Source organism: Scylla paramamosain, chromosome 26, assembly GCF_035594125.1.
Source record: "Scylla paramamosain isolate STU-SP2022 chromosome 26, ASM3559412v1, whole genome shotgun sequence".
Taxonomy (NCBI): Eukaryota; Metazoa; Arthropoda; class Malacostraca; order Decapoda; family Portunidae; genus Scylla; species Scylla paramamosain.
In genome coordinates, this window is record NC_087176.1 from 11,302,501 (window position 1) to 11,324,754 (window position 22,254).

Below are 22,254 nucleotides of genomic sequence, written 5' to 3' on the forward strand. Positions count from 1 at the left end.
TCTCTCTCTCTCTCTTTCTGCTTGATTTTGTCTTTTCTCATGCTTTTCTTATTTTTCTTTATTTTCATGCTTTCATTCTAATTCCTACTTCTTCTCCTCCTCTCTTCAGATTCAACTTATCCTCCTCCTCCTCCTCCTCCTCGTCTTCCTTTTTCATTATCCTTTTTTCTCATTGCTCTGTTTATTTCCATGCCTTTGTTATTTGCATTTTCCTCCTTCCTTCCTTTCTTCTTTTCTTTTACTTGCTCTCTTTCAAGTCCTCAAATTTCAACTTTTCTCTCTTTCTTTTTTTCCCTCTCTTCCTTCCTCTTTCCTTCTCCACTTTCCTTTTATTTCTTTTCTGCTTCCCTGTTTTCAGATCTCGTGACCTCAACTTCTCCTCCCCCATCCACCACCACCACCACCACCACCACCACCGTCACTAAAAATAGCGTTGCGTGTACTTTTGGATGCTGCACCTCGAGCCGTCTTCTCGTGCCCTTGAGCCGCCTTGGAGCAGTCTCGTCTTTAAGAAACACCGTGCCGAGGTAAACAAGGCGATGTGCTTTGTGACCCTCGCGGCGTCCTCTTGTTTTTTAAAGTTCTCGAAGATTCTTGGCGAACAGGAGGCGAGATGCGCCTGAGGAAAGAACAGATATTATATAATTTATCTTTCTTTTGTTCTTACAAGAAATGGTGTAGGTAGTATTAGTGACCGGACTCTTTTTTCTTTCTTTCTTTTTTTTTTCTTTTTAGATTAAATGAAAGGGTGGCGAGAAAAGCTTTAGGAATAACAGATATCATATAGTGTATCTTCCTTTTGTTAGCAGTAGTGTAGATGGTAGTTGTTGATAGTGTTGACAGTATTAGTGCGCTACCTCTCTTTATTTTCTTTTTTGAGACTAAGTGAACAGGACGCGAGAAATGTCTTTTTAAGTAGAACAGATATGATGTGTTACCTTTGTTTTGTTAGTGCGGTGCTTGTTACTTTATTTTTCTTTATTATCATTGCTTCTTTTTTTTTAAGGCTATAAGCGAACAGGAGGCGAGAGAACAAATACATCATGTGACTTGTGTTTCTTTTGATAGTATTGGTGTTACTGCTCTTTTTTATTTCACTTTATTATTATTATTATTATTATTATTATTATTATTATTATTATTATTATTATTATTATTATTATTATTATTATTATCTTAAGACTATATGCAAACAGAAGGCAAGAAGCGTTTTAGAGGAAGAACAGATATGTGACTTTTTTCTTTTGTTATATAATATTAGGGATAGTATTACTGCACTTTTTTTCATCTATTTTTTTTTTCGAAGACTCATTGAACAGGAGGCAAGACAACACTTTCTGAGAAACGCTCAATAGAGAACAAATATCATGTAACTTATCTTCATTTCGTTTGCATAATAAGTGATAGTACTGATAGTATTAGTGATACATTACTTACTTTTTCGAAGACTAAGTGAACAGGATGCAAGTAAACAATTTAGAGGAATGCATAAGAAAAAACAAACATCGTGTGACTTATCTTTCCTTGTCAGTGTTATTGTTAGATGATATTAATGCTCTCTCTCTCTCTCTCTCTCTCTCTCTCTCTCTCTCTCTCTCTCTCTCTCTCTCTCAGACTCAGCGAACAAGAAAAAATTACATATAGTTATTATAATTTTTTTTATGTATTTATTAATTAGTTAATTTATTAATCTATTCATCTATTTATTGACTTACTTATTCATTGTCAGTAGTGCATAGTGTTTGTATCGGAGCGTTACCTTCTGTTCTTAACCCCAAAGTCTCTCATTGAACGTTCTTAATCCCAAAGTCTCTCATTGAACGTTCTTAATCCCAAAGTCTCTCACTGAACGTTCTTAACCCCAAAGTCTCTCACTGAACGTTCTTAATCCCAAAGTCTCTCATTGAACGTTCTTAACCCCAAAGTCTCTCACTGAACGTTCTTAACCCCAAAGTCTCTCATTGAACGTTCTTAATCCCAAAGTCTCTCATTGAACGTTCTTAACCCCAAAGTCTCTCACTGAACGTTCTTAACCCCAAAGTCTCTCACTGAACGTTCTTAACCCCAAAGTCTCTCACTGAACGTTCTTAACCCCAAAGTCTCTCACTGAACGTTCTTAACCCCAAAGTCTCTCACTGAACGTTCTTAACCCCAAAGTCTCTCATTGAACGTTCTTAATCCCAAAGTCTCTCATTGAACGTTCTTAATTCCAAAGTCTCTCATTGAACGTTCTTAACCCCAAAGTCTCTCATTGAACGTTCTTAACCCCAAAGTCTCTCATTGAACGTTCTTAACCCCAAAGTCTCTCACTGAACGTTCTTAACCCCAAAGTCTCTCACTGAACGTTCTTAACCCCAAAGTCTCTCATTGAACAAGAACAGGTGTAGGAATGTTAATACAATGGAAGATTACATGTAATGAGATCTTTTAATTAATATCAGATAGCATTAGGAGTCCACGCGTTATTATAATCTCGCTTGTTCTCATTTACGAGTATTTTGATTATGTTGATATTAGGATTCCTCATATTCAAGCTGATTTCTCCTCTTCTTCCTTCCGTTCTGCTTCTTGTATATAAAATTCATTGTATTATAATAAATTTCCCTTATTTTCCTCTGTTTTGTTTATGTTAGTATTAAAGTCCTCATATTCCAGTTGATCTGTCCTGTTTTTGTCTTCCATTTTGCATCTAATAGTGTAGAGGCTGGTGTATAATGGTAAAAGAAAAAAAAGTCTTATTTTCTTGTTTTAAAGTTACGTTACATTTACCTCCTTTCGCTAACATAACGATAACAATTTCAATTTCGTTGCATATATATTTTTCTACAACAATTTTAGTTTCGTTACACTTACTTCCTTTTTCTTATATAACTACAGTATAAAAATTTTAGTTTCCTAACATATATTTCAGTTTCGTTACATCTACTTCCTTTCGCTAATATAACTACTATTACAATTTTAGTTTCCTTGCATTTACTTCCTTTCGTTAATATAACTACAATATAACAATTTTAGTTTCGTTACATTTACTTCCTTTCCCTATTATAACTACAACCATTATTAGTTTCGTTACATATATTTCTTTTCCCTAATTTAAACTACAACAGTATCAGTTTCGCTACATTTACATACTTCCTTTCGCTAACATAACGATAACAACCTCAGTTTCGCTCAATCACTCGCTAACATGGCGCTGGACACCCATACAATACAACTCACGTCTATCTGTTTGCTTTCGCTGGCCTTGTCGAAGCACAGCCAACGTACACGGGAGGGTATGGCGGTGTAGCGGTGGCGGGAGGGAAACTGTGTCGCGGGGAGGACGGCGGCTTTCAGAACTAGGTCAGGAAGGGGAGCGGATATATTTTGAGAGAGCAGATGAGGGTTAGAAAGTTTGTATAGGGAAAGATGACTCGCGTTATGGGAAGATGTGTTAACTGAGGCTTGTATATTTCTTTCCGTTTATTGTATTCCTTTATCTCATTTATCTCTTCCTTCTTTCTTTCCATCGCTTCGTTTTCCTCTCGTCCTTCTTTGCTTCTCTTTCCTTCCTTTGTGACTCGCCTTTGTAAACCACCAACCCCACAAATGGAGACAGAGAGAGAGAGAGAGAGAGAGAGAGAGAGAGAGAGAGAGAGAGAGAGAGAGAGAGAGAGAGAGAGAGAGAGAGAGAGAGAATTACTAGTAATCAATATCGCTCGTTCAAGCAGAATTTTTCAGTTCTGTTAGATGGTCCGCCTTTCAACTCCTTACTTCTTATTCTCCTTCTCTTTCCTCCATCTCCTCTTATCAATTTGTTCCGTTCATTGTCTTTTATATTTGTCGATTCATCTCTCTCTCTCTCTCTCTCTCTCTCTCTCTCTCTCTCTCTCTCTCTCTCTCTCTCTCTCTCTCTCTCTCTCTTTCATATTTGAATTCACTTAAATTCCTCAGTTTCCTTGATTTGCATTTTCCTTTCAATATCTTTATATCCTTCCTCCTCCTCCTCCTCCTCCTCCTCTTCCTCCTTGCCTGAGGCAGGTTTTGAGGAGGATGCGTGCCTTCCTCTCCTCCTACTCCTCTTCCTCCTCCTCTTCCTCGTTCCCTGACTTTCCTGTTTCCATAGAGAGAGAGAGAGAGAGAGAGAGAGAGAGAGAGAGAGAGAGAGAGAGAGAGAGAGAGAGAGAGAGAGTGTCAACACAAGTAAGAGGACAAGTGGAAGGGGAGTGAAGGGTGATGGCGAGTGTGGCTCAGTGGAGCTGTCAAAGAACTCTCTCTCTCTCTCTCTCTCTCTCTCTCTCTCTCTCTCTCTCTCTCTCTCTCTCTCTCTCTCTCTCTCTCTCTCTCGTCTGTCCAATGTCTTAATCTCAGTTGGTTTGTGGGTTCTGTTCTCCATAGAGGCAGTTTAGTCGTTTTATTACACTACTGGTGACGGTGCTTACGTTATAAGCAGGTGCAGGGTGTGCTAGGGTGGTGCGATGAAGGGTGGGCTGAGGGACGTCCGTATGTGTGTATGTGTGTGTGTGTGTGTGTGTGTGTGTGTGTGTGGTTCTATATCTCCTTGATGGTTCCTCTTAGTTCGTTCTCTCTCTACACGTTTCTGTTGACTACCACTGTGGGTACGATTAATAAGTTTACTGTTGCTGCTGCTGCTGCTACTACTACTACTACTACTACTACTACTACTACTACTACTACTACTACTACTACTACTACTACTACTACGACTGCTACTATTAAAGATAATGATAATAATAATGATAGTAATAATAATAATAACAATACTGTATCTGTTGCTGCTCATACATCTTGTTTTTTTTTTCGTGTTCTTGTTCTTTTCTTGTCTTCTTGTTCTTTTTTTATTTTATTTTTCATCACCTCTATCACTACTACTACTACTACTACTACTACTACTACTACTACTACTACTACTACTACTACTACTACTACTACGACTGCTACTATTAAAGATAATGATAATAATAATGATAGTAATAATAATAATAACAATATTGTATCTGTTGCTGCTCATACATCTTGTTTTTTTTTCGTGTTCTTGTTCTTTTCTTGTTTTCTTGTTCTTTTTTATTTTATTTTTCATCACCTCTATAGCTTTTGGGTCGGTACAGCCACTGCTCACATACTAGAGAGAGAGAGAGAGAGAGAGAGAGAGAGAGAGAGAGAGAGAGAGAGAGAGAGAGAGAGAGAGAGAGAGAGAGAGAGAGAGAGAGAGGCTGAGTTTACAAGACAGAATTTACAAGAAAGGGAATTTACATATAGATAGAAGCCCCAGCAGATTCCTTGGCCCCACCGTCCCCTGCCTTACCTGAACGCCGCACAGGTTGTCATAATGCGTGATAGGCCGAAGAAGCGCCATCATCCAACCAACTTCTTGAACTTCTCTTCCCATCCTCCTCCCCTTCCTCTTCGCATTGCACGCTCACATTAAAGAGTCCCCAGATGACCCATTTAGTACTCCCATCACGCCCTCCTTTGCTCATAATCCTATTATAATCCCATTTTTTCCCTAACTAGATTATTTTCCTCTCTGCGAAGTTTACCTGTGCTCACCTGAAGGGTTCTTAAGATTAGGTGAAGGTTGGAAAGGTTTGATTTTGTGTTTTAGGGCAAGTTTTAGGGTTGGTTTGTGGTTTTGTTATGTTTGGGAATGCTGGTGGTGTGTTTTGTTGGTTTGGTTTGCTAGGAGTGTGAGGTTTAGGTGAGTGATCTTGTCCTTAGTGATCGTTGTTAGGTAATGACTGTCTCTCTCCCGCGTCACTCTCTTCTTTCACGTTCCTCTCATTTCGTATTAATTTTCTACTCTTTTCTTTATTTCTGTCTTATATCGTTTCTCCATTCTGCTTCTTCAGGTTCTTTTTTCCTTTCTTTCTTTCTTTCCTCGTTTTTTTTTCTGTCCTGTACCACTCTTCCTCTCATTTCGTTTATCCTCTCCTCTCGTTTCTCTCCTTTCTCTTCTCTCCACCTTTAATAATTCTCTCCCTTATCTCTCTTTTTATATCAATTTCCTTCCCTTCTACTCTCTTTCTTTATTAATTCTCCTTCTTCTTTATTTTCATGTTAATTTTCTTTTTCTCTCAATCTCGTCTCTTTCTCTATCGTCTTGCTCTCTTTTCTCTGCTATTAATAAATCTCTCCCTTGTTTTCCTACTCTCCTTTTTCTCTCAATGTTAATACTTTTCCCCTTGTATTTTTTTTTTTTTTCACTTCCACTGTCCTCTTTCTCTCCCTTAACCCTTTTCATCTCTTCATTCTCATCTCCCATTCCCACCACTACTTTTTTTTCCCCTCACCCTTTTTTTCTCATCTCTTTTCCCTCCTTCTCTCACTGCTCCTCTCCCCTCTCCCCTCTCCCCCTAGCTCGGTCATTCGCTGGACCACATAAAATTGGTCATTCAGGTTCAGTCCCCTTCTTCTCTCCCCTCTTCCCCCTTCCCTCTCCATTCTCCTCTCTCTCCTTCCCTCTCCCCCGAGCCCCGCCTCCACACAGCCCGACAGCCTTCCTGGAACTGGTGGTGATGGCCGAGAGAGAGAGAGAGAGAGAGAGAGAGAGAGAGAGAGAGAGAGAGAGAGAGAGGGGGGGAGGAGAGGGACAGCGGTGAAGAAGAAAGTTATAGGGAGAGTTTCTGTGACTCGATAGGAAATTTGTTGATTGGAAGACTTAAACCAGTATTCTCTGGTTTTCGGCGGCTGATCTGTAATGTTTTTATCATGCTTAAATGGAAGTGACTGGGGGATTTTCAAGGGCGCTTAGTAGTGATGATTTAACAAAGATTCTGGCTGGATTTTTGTTGATCCGGAGACTAAAAACCAGTATTCTGCAATGTTTCAGCGTGTTATCTGTAATGACTTTATCGTTCCCATGTAGAAGTGACTGCGGTTTCCAATTGTGTCTTCATGATTGTATGTAGTGACGATTTAACAATGAGTTTCCCTGGATTTTACTGATCAGGAATCTTAAACCAGTATTCTCTTAAGGTTTTGTTTGGTGAGTTGTATCTGTAATGCTTTCGTCATGCTTAGGTGGAAGTGACTGTGGTTTACAAGAGTGCTTTCATGATTCTAGTGATGATTATTTAACAAAGATTATGTCTGGATTTTGTTGACTGGGAGGCTAAATCCAGTATTCTCTTCATACTTCGGGCGTCGTATCTGTAATGCTTATATCGTGTTCATGTGCAAGTTACTAGGGGTTTTCAAGGGCACTTTCATGATTCTATTGATGATTCTAACGAAAATTCTGCCTGGATGTTGTTCACTGGAAGACTAAATCCAGTATTCTCGGCGTCTGATCTGTAATGCCTTTGTCATGCTCAGGTGGAAGTGACTTTGGGATTTCGAGGGCGCTTTCATGATTCTAGTGGTTATTTAACATTTTATCTGGATCTTTAATTTTAGGTTGAAATCTTAAGAATCGGACCAATCATCCCTGTGGCCTTTAAAAATACAGGATGTTTAAAAAGAAGGATACGATTTGCAGCTGCTGTATCTCTGCAACCACAAACTGTTGTATCTCTGCAACCACAAACTGTTGTATCTCTGCAACCACAAACTGCTGTATCTCTGCAACCACAAACCAACCATGTATTAAACTTGTTATTAGAAAAGGTGGTCATTTTGTACTTTGCTTGTTGTTCCCCTTTTCAAATGGTAAGAGTTTTAATTTTGGGTCGGTTCTAATCTGGTTTATGTTTTTGAAATGTCCGGTAATCTTAAAGTCCAGAATGTTTAAGTCAGGCAAGAGTGTCAAGTGATAAGGTGCATGAAAGATAGAGGGAAAGTGACGGAAGAGAAATGTCATGAAATTTCCTATTTTTTTCCATGAGGATGACGAGAAATGTGGAAAAAAAAAATGAAAATTAAGATATCAACTGATTTCAGATTTAACGGTTCACAGTGGAGGAATTTAATGCAGAAATGTAAATGTAAAAATTATAAAAATGCACACAAAAAAAATGCAAATAAACTATCCTCCTATTTTATTTATACAAGAAATAATGTGACGAATAAAATATGTTAGGAATAAAAAATGACCATATATTTCTTTATTATTTATTCATTTATTCTATTTCATTATACATATCTGCTCGTGTGTGTGTGTGTGTGTGTGTGTGTGTGTGTGTGTGTGTGTGTGTGTGTGTGGATGTAAGTGTGATGTATCGTGGAATATATTAATTTTGGTGTGTGTGTGTGTGTGTGTGTGTGTGTGTGTGTGTGTGTGTGTGTGTGTGTGTGTGTGTGTGTGGGATGAATGACACAATACATTCACACACATCATTCTCTTATGCTTTAAACGATGCGAAATTATACGAGAGCATTGTTACAAAATATACATACGTACCGATCTACATGCATACATACATACATCCCTACATACACATACATACGTACACGTTACTCAACAGCTTCCAGGGATCCTTTGTGGGGAATTTCCTTGATTTAAACCCTGACGAGGCGAGGCACACACACACACACACACAGACACAGAAGAGTAGGAGGAGGTCCACGAGAGACAAAGGATTCTCTCTCTCTCTCTCTCTCTCTCTCTCTCTCTCTCTCTCTCTCTCTCTCTCTCTCTCTCTCTCTCTCTCTCTCTCTCTCTGTTTCGGAAAGTTTGCATAAAAGAAAGGCTTCCCTGCAGAGCATCACTCATGACCTACTTAAGTAAAGTCGAAAACTAACAAGAAAGAAAAGCAAAAAATAAATAAATGCAGTAAGTGGTAATTGTGAGACTTTAAATTAAAAAAAAAAGACGTGAAGGTTGTAAAAATTAGACACATAACACTTTAGAAATATGCCAAAAACGATAAATAGGCAGTCAGAATTTGTCTTATATTAAAAAAAAAAAAATAAGATGAGTGATAAAGGCGAGGAAAACGGTTCATACTTAAAATTAAATGAAGAAAAGAGAAAAATAGCACGAAAAAAACACTAAAATACCGCTTGAAAAATAAAATACTGAAAAAAATAGAATAATACTCAAGAAAACATTGTGATGAGGAGAGAATAGCTGTTTATTTATTTATTTACTTATTTATTTTAGGGAGAGGGGTATTATGTAAAAGTGTGCAGTGAGCGTGAGCGTGTGGCAGGAGCAACAGTCTGGCGCAGGGCGGGAGCGTGGCGGCAGCGTCTCGTCACCGCGGCGATAGACAATTGCTCCTCTCATATCGACCTAGTAATTTCCTGTTGGAGGTCGTTATGAAAAGAGCTGTAGCCTCCCTCAGCCTCTCTCTCTCTCTCTCTCTCTCTCTCTCTCTCTCTCTCTCTCTCTCTCTCTCTCTCTCTCTCTCTCGTCTTTTCATGCCACTTTTCTTTCTACTTTTTTCTTTCTACCCCACTTTATTCTCTCTTTGTCTCTCTTTGTTTATACCTCTTTCCTTTCCTTTCATGCCCTTTTTCGTCTCTCTCTCTCTCTCTCTCTCTCTCTCTCTCTCTCTCTCTCTCTCTCTCTCTCTCTCTCTCTCTCTCTCTCTCGCATCGTTGTTGTTGTTGTTGTTGTTGTTGTTGTTGTTGTTGTTGTTGTGTGTGTGTGTGTGTGTAACTTTAAGACAAACACACACACACACACACACACACACACACACACACACACACACACACACACACACACACACACACACACACACACACACACAACTACAACAAGCCGCGTGTGTAATGTGTTTGTACGTATGTCTGTGTCAATATGTACGTATGGGAGTGTGTAACTTGCCTCAGCGCGCGCACACACACACACACACACTTTCCACATTGTATATTTCCCCGTGTATTGATGGTCGCGGTATTACTAAGTGCATGAGAGCTGTGTTTTATGTGTTTGTTTGGTCGTGTTTGCGCAGGGTGTTTGTGGCGATCCCCTATTTTGCAGGATTAGAGCTATTTCCAGTATTTCCAGCATTTCCAGCCTTGTGTGGGGGTCGGGTGTTCCATACGTCTGGCTATGGCTCGCTTCCCCCTTTGCCTGTGATGATAAACTGGGAGGAGTGGTGTATTTTTCCCTCTTTCACGGTATTGACTTTGTAAACACAGGCCGTTTTCCGTGTGATCGCCCTCCTCCTCCTCCTCCTCCTCCTCCTCCTCCTCCTCCTCCTCCTCCTCCTCCTCCTCCTCTTCTTCTTCTTCTTCTTCTTCTTCTTCTTCTTCTTCTTCTTCTTCTTCTTCTTCTTCTTCTTCTTCTTCTTCTTCTTCTTCTTCTTCTTCTTCTTCTTCTTCTTCTTCTTCTTCTTCTTCTTCCTTCTTCCTCTACTGCCCCCTCTTATTTTTTTTGGTTTTCGTTTTCTTTCGTCTACTGTGTTCTAATGTTTCTTCTCGTTTTCTTGTTTTCGGTTATTTTCTTGTTCTTTTCTTGTTATTTTTTCGTGTTTCTCTTTCTTGTGTTTTATTTTCTTTTTAGTGTTCTTGTGATTTTTTGTTCTTGTTTTTATCGTTCTTATTCTGCTAGTTATTTCACGTTTCGTCCTGCTTCTTGTTGTTGTATTTGTGTTTATCATCTTCATCATCATCATCATCATCATCATCATCATCTCCATCTTCTTCTTCTTTTCAATTTTCTTGCTCTTTTCTCTTTTCTCCTCTTTTTCTCTCTTTCTCTTTCTCTTTTCTTTTTCTTTGCCTTCTTTTCTTCCTTCCAAATATCTCCACCATATCTCCTCCACCATACTTTCTCTTATTACCCGGCAATCATCTATCTGCCCACACACACACACACACACACACACACACACACACACACACACACACACACACACACACACACACACACACACACACACACACACACACACACACACACACACACACACACACACACACACACACACACACACACACACACACACACACACACACACACACACACACACACACACACTCTCTCTCTCTCTCTCTCTCTCTCTCTCTCTCTCTCTCTCTCTCTCTCTCTCTCTCTCTCTCTCTCTCTCTCTCTCTCTCTCTCTCTCTCTCTCTCTCTCTCTCTCATTCAATCTTTCTCCCTAAGGGCTCTCATTCTAATCTACGTCATCTGGTGTGTTTTGGTGTCCCCGTCATCATATCTCAGACGGGATGAAGGGAGGAAAGGAATTACGCACAACTTCTCTTTTTCTTCTTTTCTTCTTCTTCCTTTCTTCTTTTAAGGTCAGAGGAGGGAAAAAATTACGCACAACTTATATATCTCTTTTTCTTCTCTTCTTCTTGTTCCTTTCTTCTTTTTCTAGGTCAGTAGGATTATTATTTTGTTGTGTTTTCCATTTTTATTTATATATTTTTTTATATTTTAAGGGTTGATTATTTTTCTTTTGTTGTGTCCTCTTTTATTTTCGTCGTTTTGTTATTAGAGTTTTCTTCTCTTCTCTCCTCTGTTTCCTTTTATTTTTCAGACCACGCTTATTTTGCGTTTTGCTGTCTCATCTTTCTTTTTTTTGTTCATTCATTCATCTTTGTCATCTTTCTTTTTGTGTGTTGGGATTTAGTTAATGGCTGTCTTGTTTTTTTTTTCATTTTTTTATTTGTCTCTTTTCAAGGTAATGATCATTGTAATCTGTCTTGTGTGTGTGTGTGTGTGTGTGTGTGTGTGTGTGTGTGTGTGTGTGTGTGTGTGTGTGTGAGGGAGACCTTTCTGTTCGCTATTTATACTCTTCATATTTTTATTGGTATGATAAAAGAGAGAGAGAAAAAAAAAGAAAAAACTAGATTTTTCCATTAATACATTCCAGTTTTCTTTTTTTTTTAATTCCCTTTTATTTCTTCCGAACATTTTTATTCTCCTTTGTGTGCCTATCTTTTTTTTCAGACAAAACTGGAACATCTATTTTTATTTAGTTTTTTATAATATGCAACTCCGATATGCCGTCTCTTTCCATTCTTTTCCCTGGCATTCAAACGCATCACCTTCAGTGGGCAGGAGGAAAAAGGAAAAGTGTGAAAAAACAGAGCTTTGTAAGGGGAAGACGATAAAGTGAAAGGAGAAAGAGGGGAAAGTATAGAATAAAGGGGAAAATGTAAGAAGGAGAAGGGAAAAGTACAGAGAAAAATAGAAAAAATGAGGCAGAAAAAGGGAAAATGTGAGAAGAAAGAGGGAAAATAGGAAAAAAAGGAAAATTTAAGCAGAAAGAGAAAAATAGGGAAGAAGAGGAAAATGTAAGAAGAAAGAGGGAAAAGTAGAAAGGAAGAGGAAAAAAATGTAAACAAAAAGAGAAAATATGGAAAAAGAGAAAAAATGGAAGGAAAAAGTGTTAGTGTTAGAATAGGAAGTGAAAAGGAAAAAAAAACAAAGGAGAAAAGAGAAGGGAGGAAATAAAAAGTAAATGTAGAAAGGGAAGGAGAAAGACACTAAGAGAAAGATGAAAATGAGAAAAAGAAAGAAAGAAAGGAAAAGTATGGAGGAAGAAGCAAAAATGTAGGAAGGAAGAGGAGAAAAGTGGAGTTGGAGTAATGAATAAGGAGTGAAAAAGAAAAAAAAATAGAAAGGAGAAAAGAGAAGGAAGGAAAAAATATATGTAGGAAGGGAAATGAAAAAAAAGTAGAGACGAAGAGGAGAAATTAGAGAGAAAGTAAAAGTAAGGAAGAAGAAAAGTGTTGAGAAATAAAATCTATACTTTACTTTAATATTCCTTCTTATCCGTCTACTTATCTATCTACTGATCTACTACTTAGCTACTTATCTCACTAATTATCTACTTGTAAAAAAAACGACATGAAAACATAAGAGAAGTTAGAAAAAAGCCAATATCCCTAGATATGAGAGTCTAGTTCCTGTACACACACACACACACACACACACACACACACACACACACACACACACACACACACACACACACACACACACACACACACACGTACGTTTCTCCAGCACCTAACGCACCCAAAACGCACACACTTTCTCACACACTTCCTCAAAATTTCATGTGTGTGGCCAACCTTCTCTCTCTCTCTCTCTCTCTCTCTCTCTCTCTCTCTCTCTCTCTCTCTCTCTCTCTCTCTCTCTCTCTCTCTCTCTCTCTCGTGCAAAGTGACCAACTGTTTCCAATTCATTCCTCTCCAGTCTGACTTCCGGAACGAGAATTTAATGAACTATGAAATATGGTGAATGGGATTTGTTTGCTCTCTCTCTCTCTCTCTCTCTCTCTCTCTCTCTCTCTCTCTCTCTCTCTCTCTCTCTCTCTCTCTCTCTCTCTCTCTCTCTCTCTCTCTCTCTCTCTCTGACTTGTGGTTATTGTCTTCGTAAATAACAGCTTTTTTATATGAAACATTACTTTGGGAAAAGTAATGAGGCTGACGAGAAAAATATATTGATTAAGCGACAGAGAGAGAGAGAGAGAGAGAGAGAGAGAGAGAGAGAGAGAGAGAGAGAGAGAGAGAGAGAGAGAGAGATAATCTTGTAACAATTCACTTTCACTAACTTGAACATCCCTGTTAGTTCATCCCCTCAAATCTCTCTCTCTCTCTCTCTCTCTCTCTCTCAGTACATCTACCTACCTGTCTGTCTGTCTGTCTGTCTGTCTGTCTGTCTGTCTGTCTGTCTGTCTCTCTGTCTATCTATGCGTGTGTCTGTCTGTCTGTCTTTGTCTGTCTGTCTGGCTAGCTGTCTTTTTTTATCTACCTATCTATATATCTATCTATTTACCTATTTACCTATCTGTTCGTCTACCCTTGTATCTATCTATCTATCTATCTATCTGTCTATTTTATTATCTACCTATCTCTATCTACCTACCTTCTTATCTACTCACTTATCTAGTTTCCTGCTAGAAGAATGGAATAGACTCAGTAGTCAGGTCTGTTAGTGCCGAGTCATTAAGGAGCCTTAAAAGAAGATAAAACAAATTTATGGATGAGAATGATAGCTGGAAAAAGGAAGGCATATTTTATACAGGGACTGCCACGTGTGGACCTGATGACTTCTTGCAGCTTCCCTTATTTTCTTATGTTCTTATATCTACTTATCTTTCTGCCTTTATTTATCTGTCTATCTATCTATCTGTCTATCTATCTATCTATCTATTTGTTTGCCTTTCTATCTTTCTATCTATTTGTTTGCTTATCTATCTAATTTATCAATCTGTATATCTATCAATTTATATATCAACCTTTTTTCTATCTATCTATCTATCTATCTATCTATCGGTCAATCTATGTATCTACCTATTTATCTGTCAATCTGTCTGTCTATTCATCTATCTATTTATCTGTCTACCATTTAATCAATCAATCAATCAGTCAATCAATCTATCTATCTATCTGTTTATTTATCTATCTGTCCATCTATTTATTTTTCTACCTACCTCCCTATCTACTTATCTACCTTGCTTATCAACCTACCTCTCTGTCAGCCTACTTATCTGTTTACCTCTCTGTTCTCTCTTGCAGCCTCGGTATCTCCTAACTTCCCTTGGGGTGTGTGACCTCGCGAAGGGTCTGGTGGTGGTGCCCTTGAGCGTATACCCGAGCCTGTACCACTGCTGGCCCTACCCGCCCCTGCTGTGCGCCGGACAAGCCCTGCTGTTGCCTCTGCTTCATCACCAGGCCGCTGTTACTCTCTCCCTGCTGGCGCTAGACAGATACTGGTGTCTGCTGCACCCGGCCAAATACAGCAGCCATGCCTCCAGACCCGTGAGTGTTGTGTGGGTGTGTTTACATTGTGTTGACCTAGTGGATGGCTTCTTATATCTGACTTGTGGTAATTTAGTGTGTTTTTTTTGTGTGTGTTTTAGTTATTGTGTTGGGTTTGTTGTGGTTATTTTGTGTTTAGCTACCTGTTTACTGTGTTGTTTGCTGACTGAGTTGTTGGTTTGTTGTGTTCGTCTTGTGTTTTCTTGGGTTTCCTTGTCTTGATCTTGTTTGCTTTGTTGTGTTTTTTTGTTGTTTTTTTCTATTTGTGTTTGTGTGGGTGTGTTTACCGTGTGCTTATTTTGTGTTTGGTTTGATATATTTGCCTAGTTGTTGTGTTTGTCTTGTGTTTAGCTAGCTGTGTTTATCTTGTGTTGATCTTGTGTTTGTTGTGTTTACTTTGCCGTGTTTGCTCTGCTGTCTTGTGTTTATCTAGTGTTTGTTTTGTTGTTTGCTTTGTTGTCTTCATCTAGTGTTTATCTTGTTTGTTTTATTGTGTTTTGTTATATTTGCCTTGTTGTGTTTGCCTTGTGTTTACTTAGTTGTGTTTACCTTGTATTTGTTTTACTATGTTTACTTAAGTAGTTATTTTTACCCATTTGTGTTTATCTTGTTGCGTTTACTTAGTTATATTTGATCTGTGTTGTTTATCTAGCTGTGTTTTCTTAGTTGTGTTTGCTTTGTTGTGTTTACCTACATGGATTTACCTTTTGTTTATCAAATGTGTGTTCCTTGTTATGTTTGCTTTGTTGTTTTTACCGCTTGGTTATATTAACTTGGTTTTGTTGACCTTGCTGTAGTTTTGAGAATTTGAATCACTCTCGTGTGGTCCTGTGTCCAGTGTATCTTTCACTTGATGGTCCCTCCGCGCCGATGTCACCTGCGAGGGACAGCGTTATTCATGCAACAGCACACAAGAGAGTACTGTCAGTGCGAGATGTGAGGAGTTTGAGGAGTTATGGAGGAAACACTCATATTCTGGAGAGTCGAGTGGAGCATGTGGTTGGAAATATAAACATGAAGCAGTGCGAGGCAAGACAGTGACACACGCTGAGAAACAGGTGTGGAAAACGTGCAAGGTGATACGATACACCTTCCATTTACTGTCCTCGAGGTGTTACGAGGCAACAGTACCTCGGCGGGAAGTAAGAGGCGGCGCTCCAACTTCCAGCATCTCATCAGTATTGCCGGCGCTAACTTTCCGCAGCTTTGCATAAGGAACGCCTCCTCGCTCTTGACGCGTCGGGTCAGTCAGTACAGCCATTGTCGTCTGTGGTGCTGGAGTCCGTCTGGAGGTAGCGGGGAGGGAGAGTCTGCGGTGCCCAAAGTTACATTCAAGGAGCGGGAAGACTCAAGCTTCCGCAGTGGCGCATTTGTTGGACGAGTGGCGAGGCATTGATCGTGTAAGGGCCGTCTAGCGCCACACAAGGGCGAGCAACACGGGACTTGAGCGGGGACTGGGGCTCGTTGTGCCACAAGTTACTGAAGATCTCGTGCACTCGCCCCACACCTGCACTCCTCGGCCCCATCCCTCTTGTTTCTTAAGGGGGAGGGACGCACGTCACGAGGCAGCCACCCTCGTGTTGTGGTCGCAATCTTGTAAAGTGTTCAGAGTCCAGCATGAGAGACGGGCGCGGAGAAACACTGAGGCAGCTCCTCTTTACATCTCACACAGAAAGGCGCGAGGGTTGGGAGGAGGCTGAGTGAGGCTGAGAGGCTGCGTTCACCACGAGCTAAATACGTCTGTAACTAAGGGATAATCAAGGCGAGTCCCTTAATCCACTCTGAGCCTTCCTGAAGGCGCCCTCCTCCCCACACGCAGAGAACTGAAGCGTACTAGGAATGCTAGGGGAGCAGTCCGCCAGATGGTGCTCCAGATGCTGAGTGTTCGGAAAAGAATTGACGTAGATTTTGAGAGGAAGGAGAAGCGTCAATCTCTCCTGGTGGTGCCTCACTCGCGCCTTTGTTTTGATTCCATTTTGGCCTTCTTAAAACTCATTGATTTTAGGCGTAAGAATTTCCACTTTTTTTTTTTTTTTTTTTTTTTTTGTGTGTGTGTGTGTGTGTGTGTGTGTGTGTGTGTGTGTGTGTGTGTGTGTGTGTGTGCGCGCGCGCTCGCGCGTACACCAACCATGTGCATAAATCAACGGCACAACTTTTGATATCGGAGCGTGAAACTTGTCATCTTTGATCTGATAGCGTCGCGTCGCTGCAATTACTCAAGGAAAGAGGGGTTGAGTTTCCAGTCTTTCCAAGGCCTCAGAGGTATTTCCAAGGCCTAAGACAGGCAGTAGTTACCCGTTAGGCACTAGAAGGCGTTTCTGTCCCATAAGCATCCGTGGCCTCAGCCCTTCATAAGTTAGCGATTCACACTCCACTGGTGGCCGGGAAGGGATACTCATATACTCGTACTTTCCTCTGAGAAGTGGTTCAGTGAAGCCCTGGATGGTGCCACCAGGAAGAGAGGCCTGGTCGTCTCTGCTCCACGCCTCTTGGTTCTGGGAGACTCACGCCTGCACGCCACGCGGGAATCGATGCCCAGGTAACAGCATCCGGGGAGACCGTGTCCCGCCAGACGAGCGGCGCCCCACAAGGATGGGATTGTGAGGCTTAACGTTATTTGAAGGGGGACTGAAAAATATTAAAAAAAAAAAAACATTATATTCATATCCAACAATAATTGAATATTTCTTCCTGCACAACACTTAACAACACACACACACACACACACACACACACACACACACACACACACACACACACACGTACACACACACGTACACACCTGAGTGGCACGACCTGGCAGCCTGGCAGCGCGCGTCTCATCGTCACCTCACCACGTCCTTGGCAAATACATGACAAGCGTTCCCCTTAACACCGCGAAAACAAAACAAATTCGCACATTTCGCGCCGTGCAATTCTCTGCACCGCAACCAGCCATTTCTCACAAAGGTTATATACATTGTCGAGGATTGCACGAAGCCTCAATAACCGTGGCCCCTTCCCTATCCCCTCACTCCACCAGGAGCCCCCCGGTGGACACCAGACCCCTGCAAAGTGGTGTCCCGACCTGGATTTTGGCGGGCAGGGCTGGGGAAGGGCTGGGGAGGGCTGGGGAAAGCTGGGGAGTGCTGGGGTGGGTGATGTGAGAAGAGCTGCTAAGAATAAGGCTGTGTGAGTGTTTCCAGCAGTGGCAATTGAGTGATTCCCGTGCAGTGCTTTCCAGCGGTTCTAGATGCCTGTGATGTGATGGAAGGTGAGGCAGTGACGCTAAAAACTAACACATTACACTACATACTTATCTTCTTACCCACCTAATTATTTACTTAATTATTTATCTATTTAATTACTCAGCTACTTTCCTATCTACCTTTGCATTTATCTACTTAACTACTGTACTGTTTAATTACCTATCCAAGTATCTAGCTACTTATGTAACTACCTATTTTGCCTATCTAACTAAATACTAGCAACTGATTAATTAGACTAACGGAGTAACTAACCAACTTTAACTAACCAACTTAATAAATAGATAAATAAATTGTGAATTAACTAGTTGGTGAACTAATAGGTGAACTAAGTAACTGATAAACTAACTAACAATTGACTAACTAACTAACCAACTGATTAACAATCAAACAGACAAACAAACTAATCAACAAAAGTTCACCACCACCACCACCACCACCACAATCTGCATTACATGGCATCACCAAACACGAACAAAACTTTTCGAGTCTCTCACTGCCTCATGAAGCTTCGAAGCCAAAGCATAACCCGGAAGCTGAGTGTAATAATGCGTCCAGCTATTGCCTCCCGTTTTCTTCCTTCTCTGCCTGAGTGGAAAAAGAAAACGTAACGATGCACGAATCTGTCTTGGGGGTCGCTTTGGCCTTGAATCAGGAGGAGGAAGAGGAGGAGGAGGAGGACGAAATAAAATAAATGATGGATTGGAAGAAGAGGAAGAGGATGAGGATGGAAGTGGATGATAGGGAAGGAGGAAGGAAAGTTGAAGAAAGAAAGGAGGCCAAAGGGAGAAAAGGAAGAGGAGAAGGAGGAGGAATGGAAAGGAATAAGGAAGTAAGCTAAGAAAAACCTTGACAGGAAAGGAGGAAGAGAAGGAAGGAGGGGAAAGAGCAAAAGAAAAGACAGAGGGGAGAAAGAAGAATAGGAGTAGGAGGAAAAGGGAATGAGGAAATAAAGGAAAGAAGGAAGAAAAAAGGAAGGAGGAAAAGATGAAGAAAATGAGACAGAAGAAGAGACAGAAAGAGAGCAGAAAGGAAAAGAAGAGGAAGAAAAGAGAAAAATTACGAGAAGTTAGGAATAAAGAAAGAAGAGGAAGGAAAGTTAAAGAAGGAAAGGATGAGAGGAGTAATGTAAAGAATTTGGAGAAGAATGAAAGTATGAACGGGAAGGAAGGAAGAAATTAAAGAAGAATCAGCAGAGAAAGAAGGGAAAAGAACAAAGAGACGAGAAACAAGAATGAAAGTAAGTAAAAAAGTATTGTGTTAAAAAGAAGAGGAAATAAGATAAAAAGAAAAAAAGAGAAAAAGAAAAGAAGAAGAAGAAGAAGAAGAAGAAGAAGAAGAAGAAGAAGAAGAGTAGGAGAAGGAGGAGGAGGAGGAGGAGGAGGAGGAGGAGGAGGAGGAGGAGGAGGAGGAAGAGGAGGAGGAGGAGGAGAAGGAAATGAGAAAGAAAAAGACGAAAAACAGAGGTAAAAACAAAAGACGTTCGCCCGAAGGAAGAACAAGACGAAAAAGAGGAAAAAGAGGAAAGGAGAAAGGTAAAGAAGAAAAACGGAGTGAAAACATACGAAAGGAAGAAAAAAGAAAGATTAGTGGAAGGAGGAGGAAAAACGGGAAATGAGTGAAAAGAAAACATACGTGAGAAAGGAAAGAAAGAAGAAAACAGAAGGAAAGAAGTCGAGGAGTAGAAGGAGAAGAAAGAAGGGAAAATGAAAGAAAAATCAGAAAAAAGCACACAGAAAGAAAGAAAGGAAGAAGAAAAAGAAGATTAAGAAGGAAAACGAAAAAAAGATTGAGTGTAGGTGAGAAGAGAGAGAGACGAGAAGAGAAGACACGAAGCGATATGAGGAGAGTCGGGAAGAGGCCAAGAGCTCTGGGATGATTGATGATAGATAGACTTAGCATGATATTTACGAGTACTGGTGCTTTAGCTTCCCGCGCGGGTGTTGACGGAGGGAGTTTCTAGTGTTTGGCCTCCACTGCTGGGGCCTGGTACTCTGAATGCTACATGAACCCCGGGGTTATCTAATGCTGCTCACGTGGCCAGGCGCTTATCAAACATTTAGTGGTTTCATACGTTGCGTAGGTTAAGCTAGGTAAGTTAGATGTGGTGTGGTGTTTAATATTTACTAGAGTTAAGGAGTTGTTTAGGTTAGGTTAGATGTTTATCATAGTTAGGTTAGGTTAGATGTTTACCAGAGTTAGGTTAGGTTAGATTAGAGTTAGATTAGGTTAGGTTAGATGTTTACCAAAGTTAGGGAGTTGTTTAATACACTGGTTAGGTTAGGTTAGGTTACGTTAGGTGTTTATTGGAGTTAGGAAGTTATTTAATGCGCTGACTAGGTTAGATCAGGTTAGGTGTTCATAAAGAGTGTGTGCTGCTGCCCTGAATGCCGGATGCCCATGTGGCTGGACGGTTATCTGACGAGTTAGGAAGTGATTCAAGGCGATGGTTGGGTTAGGCAGTTAGATGGTCATTGGGAGATTGTGTTATTCAAAAGATTAAGTAGTGAATGAGTTGGTTATTTAATTGGCTAGTCGATTAGTGATTGACTGGTTATATTGTTTCTTAATGTGTTAGATGATTATTGAATTAATTGAATAATTAGTGAATGATTTTACTGAGTTGCTAAATTAGTGAATATGTTTGTTAATGAAATAATTTTTGTTATCAAATGAGTGAATGGAGTAGCTGGTTAATTATTTAACGAATTAAATAATGAGTAGTTGGTTAATTACTGAATGAGTAAGCTGACTACTCAATGAATCGGTTAATTACTAAATGGGATGCATATTTGCTTAATTAGTTTATTACTCCATTGACTGACTGACTCCTTGGTGTGTTGGCTCCTTGTTTGATCGTTAATAGTAACACTGATGAGCTGTGCGAGAAATTTCATTAACTGGTTTGTTGCTCCTTCGATTGACTGATTCATGTATTGGCTTCTTAACTGATCCCTGATAGCGATACAATGGTTAGCTCAGAGAAACCATTAACACAACTCCCTGAATACACCACAACTACCACACTTCACTACTACAAATAAACAAACCAACACGCAGTAAAAAAAACAAACCCAAGGAAAAACACAAAGGTTAAACGACATTGCAGTGACGCAAGCTCGTATTCACAACCACGGTGGGAAGACTGAATACTTTTAAGGCCACGTTCCGTCTTATAACCTGAGGCGAGGCGGGAGTGTGAGGCGGAGGCGGTGAGGTTGCGTGGGCCGGAGATGAACACCTTCCACCTCAGGGCATCATCGGCGTCGCGCGAGGGATGTGACGAGGCCCCTGGGAAGTGTTTGCTGGGACACCCCTGTGATGCTGCGTCCTCAGACCTTGATTATCTTGCCGAGAGAGAGAGAGAGAGAGAGAGAGAGAGAGAGAGAGAGAGAGAGAGAGAGAGAGAGAGAGAGAGAGAGAGAGAGAGAGAGAGAGGAAGTTGCATGACGGATGAATGGAAAAAAGAAGATACTTGAAGAAGAGAGATAGAAGAGAAGGGAATTGCTTTAAGAGTGAATGGATAAGAGGAAGTTGTTTGAGGAATGAAAGGAAAAGAAAAGAAGCTGCTTGAAGAAGTAAAGAAAAGAAGAGAATCTGCTTGAAAAATGAAAAGAAAAAAATTGCTTCAAGAATGAAAGGAAAAGAAAAGGAAGTTGTTTGAAGAATGAATGGAGAAGAGAAGCTAGTTGAAAAAATAAAAGAAAAGAAGAAAAGTTGCTTGCTTGAAAAAAAAATAAAAGGAAAAAAGAAGTTATGAAGAATGAAAGGAAAAGAGAAGAAGGAGGATTAGGAGGAGGAAGAGGAAAAGGAGGTCGAGACAGAAGAAAATAATGAGAGCAAGAATAATTACGTTGACTCTGCTAAGGAGGATTAATAAAAAAAATCAAATTAACAAATTAAACGAAAATTAATGAAGAATGACAAACACAAAACCTCCAATAGTAGTTTCAATTTCAAGAAAACTTAGACCAGTGTTCTTTAATGTTTTCAGACGAAGGAAGATTGAAACCAGTGTTAGTTTCATGACCACTGACCTTCAACCCTTTAGTTCCCGAGTGTTTCCAGATGAAGGAAGACTAAGACCAGTGTTCGGTAACGATTTCAGGTAAAAGAAGACTGAAACTAATGTTTTCTAATGTTTTCAGATACAGGAAAACTAAAACCAGTGTCTTGTAACTGTTGCAGATGTGCGTGGTGGTGGTGGTGGTGTCTTGGGTGGCGTGTGCTGGTCTGCATGCCGCGGTGTACCTACCCACGCCTCACTTCTACTTCAACCACATCTCCAGCCACACGTGCGAGCCCTACCACACCCTGAACGCCAAGGTGATCATGCTGGCCTGCACTGTCTACTTCCCCACGACTATGGTGAGTGGCGCCCCGGGAGGGTAAGGGGTTG

At 40.3% G+C, this 22,254-nt stretch overlaps 1 protein-coding gene across 1 annotated transcript in view; it reads left to right on the top strand.

The window, feature by feature from the left end:
- Positions 1–22,254, top strand: part of LOC135113745 (trace amine-associated receptor 8c-like) — a 48,932-nt gene that overhangs the window by 16,566 nt on the left and 10,112 nt on the right. Inside the window, exons 3-4 of the mRNA XM_064029315.1 lie at positions 14,368–14,610; positions 22,044–22,223. Coding sequence (XP_063885385.1) covers positions 14,368–14,610; positions 22,044–22,223 — 423 coding nt within the window. The remainder of the gene's footprint in view (positions 1–14,367; positions 14,611–22,043; positions 22,224–22,254) is intronic.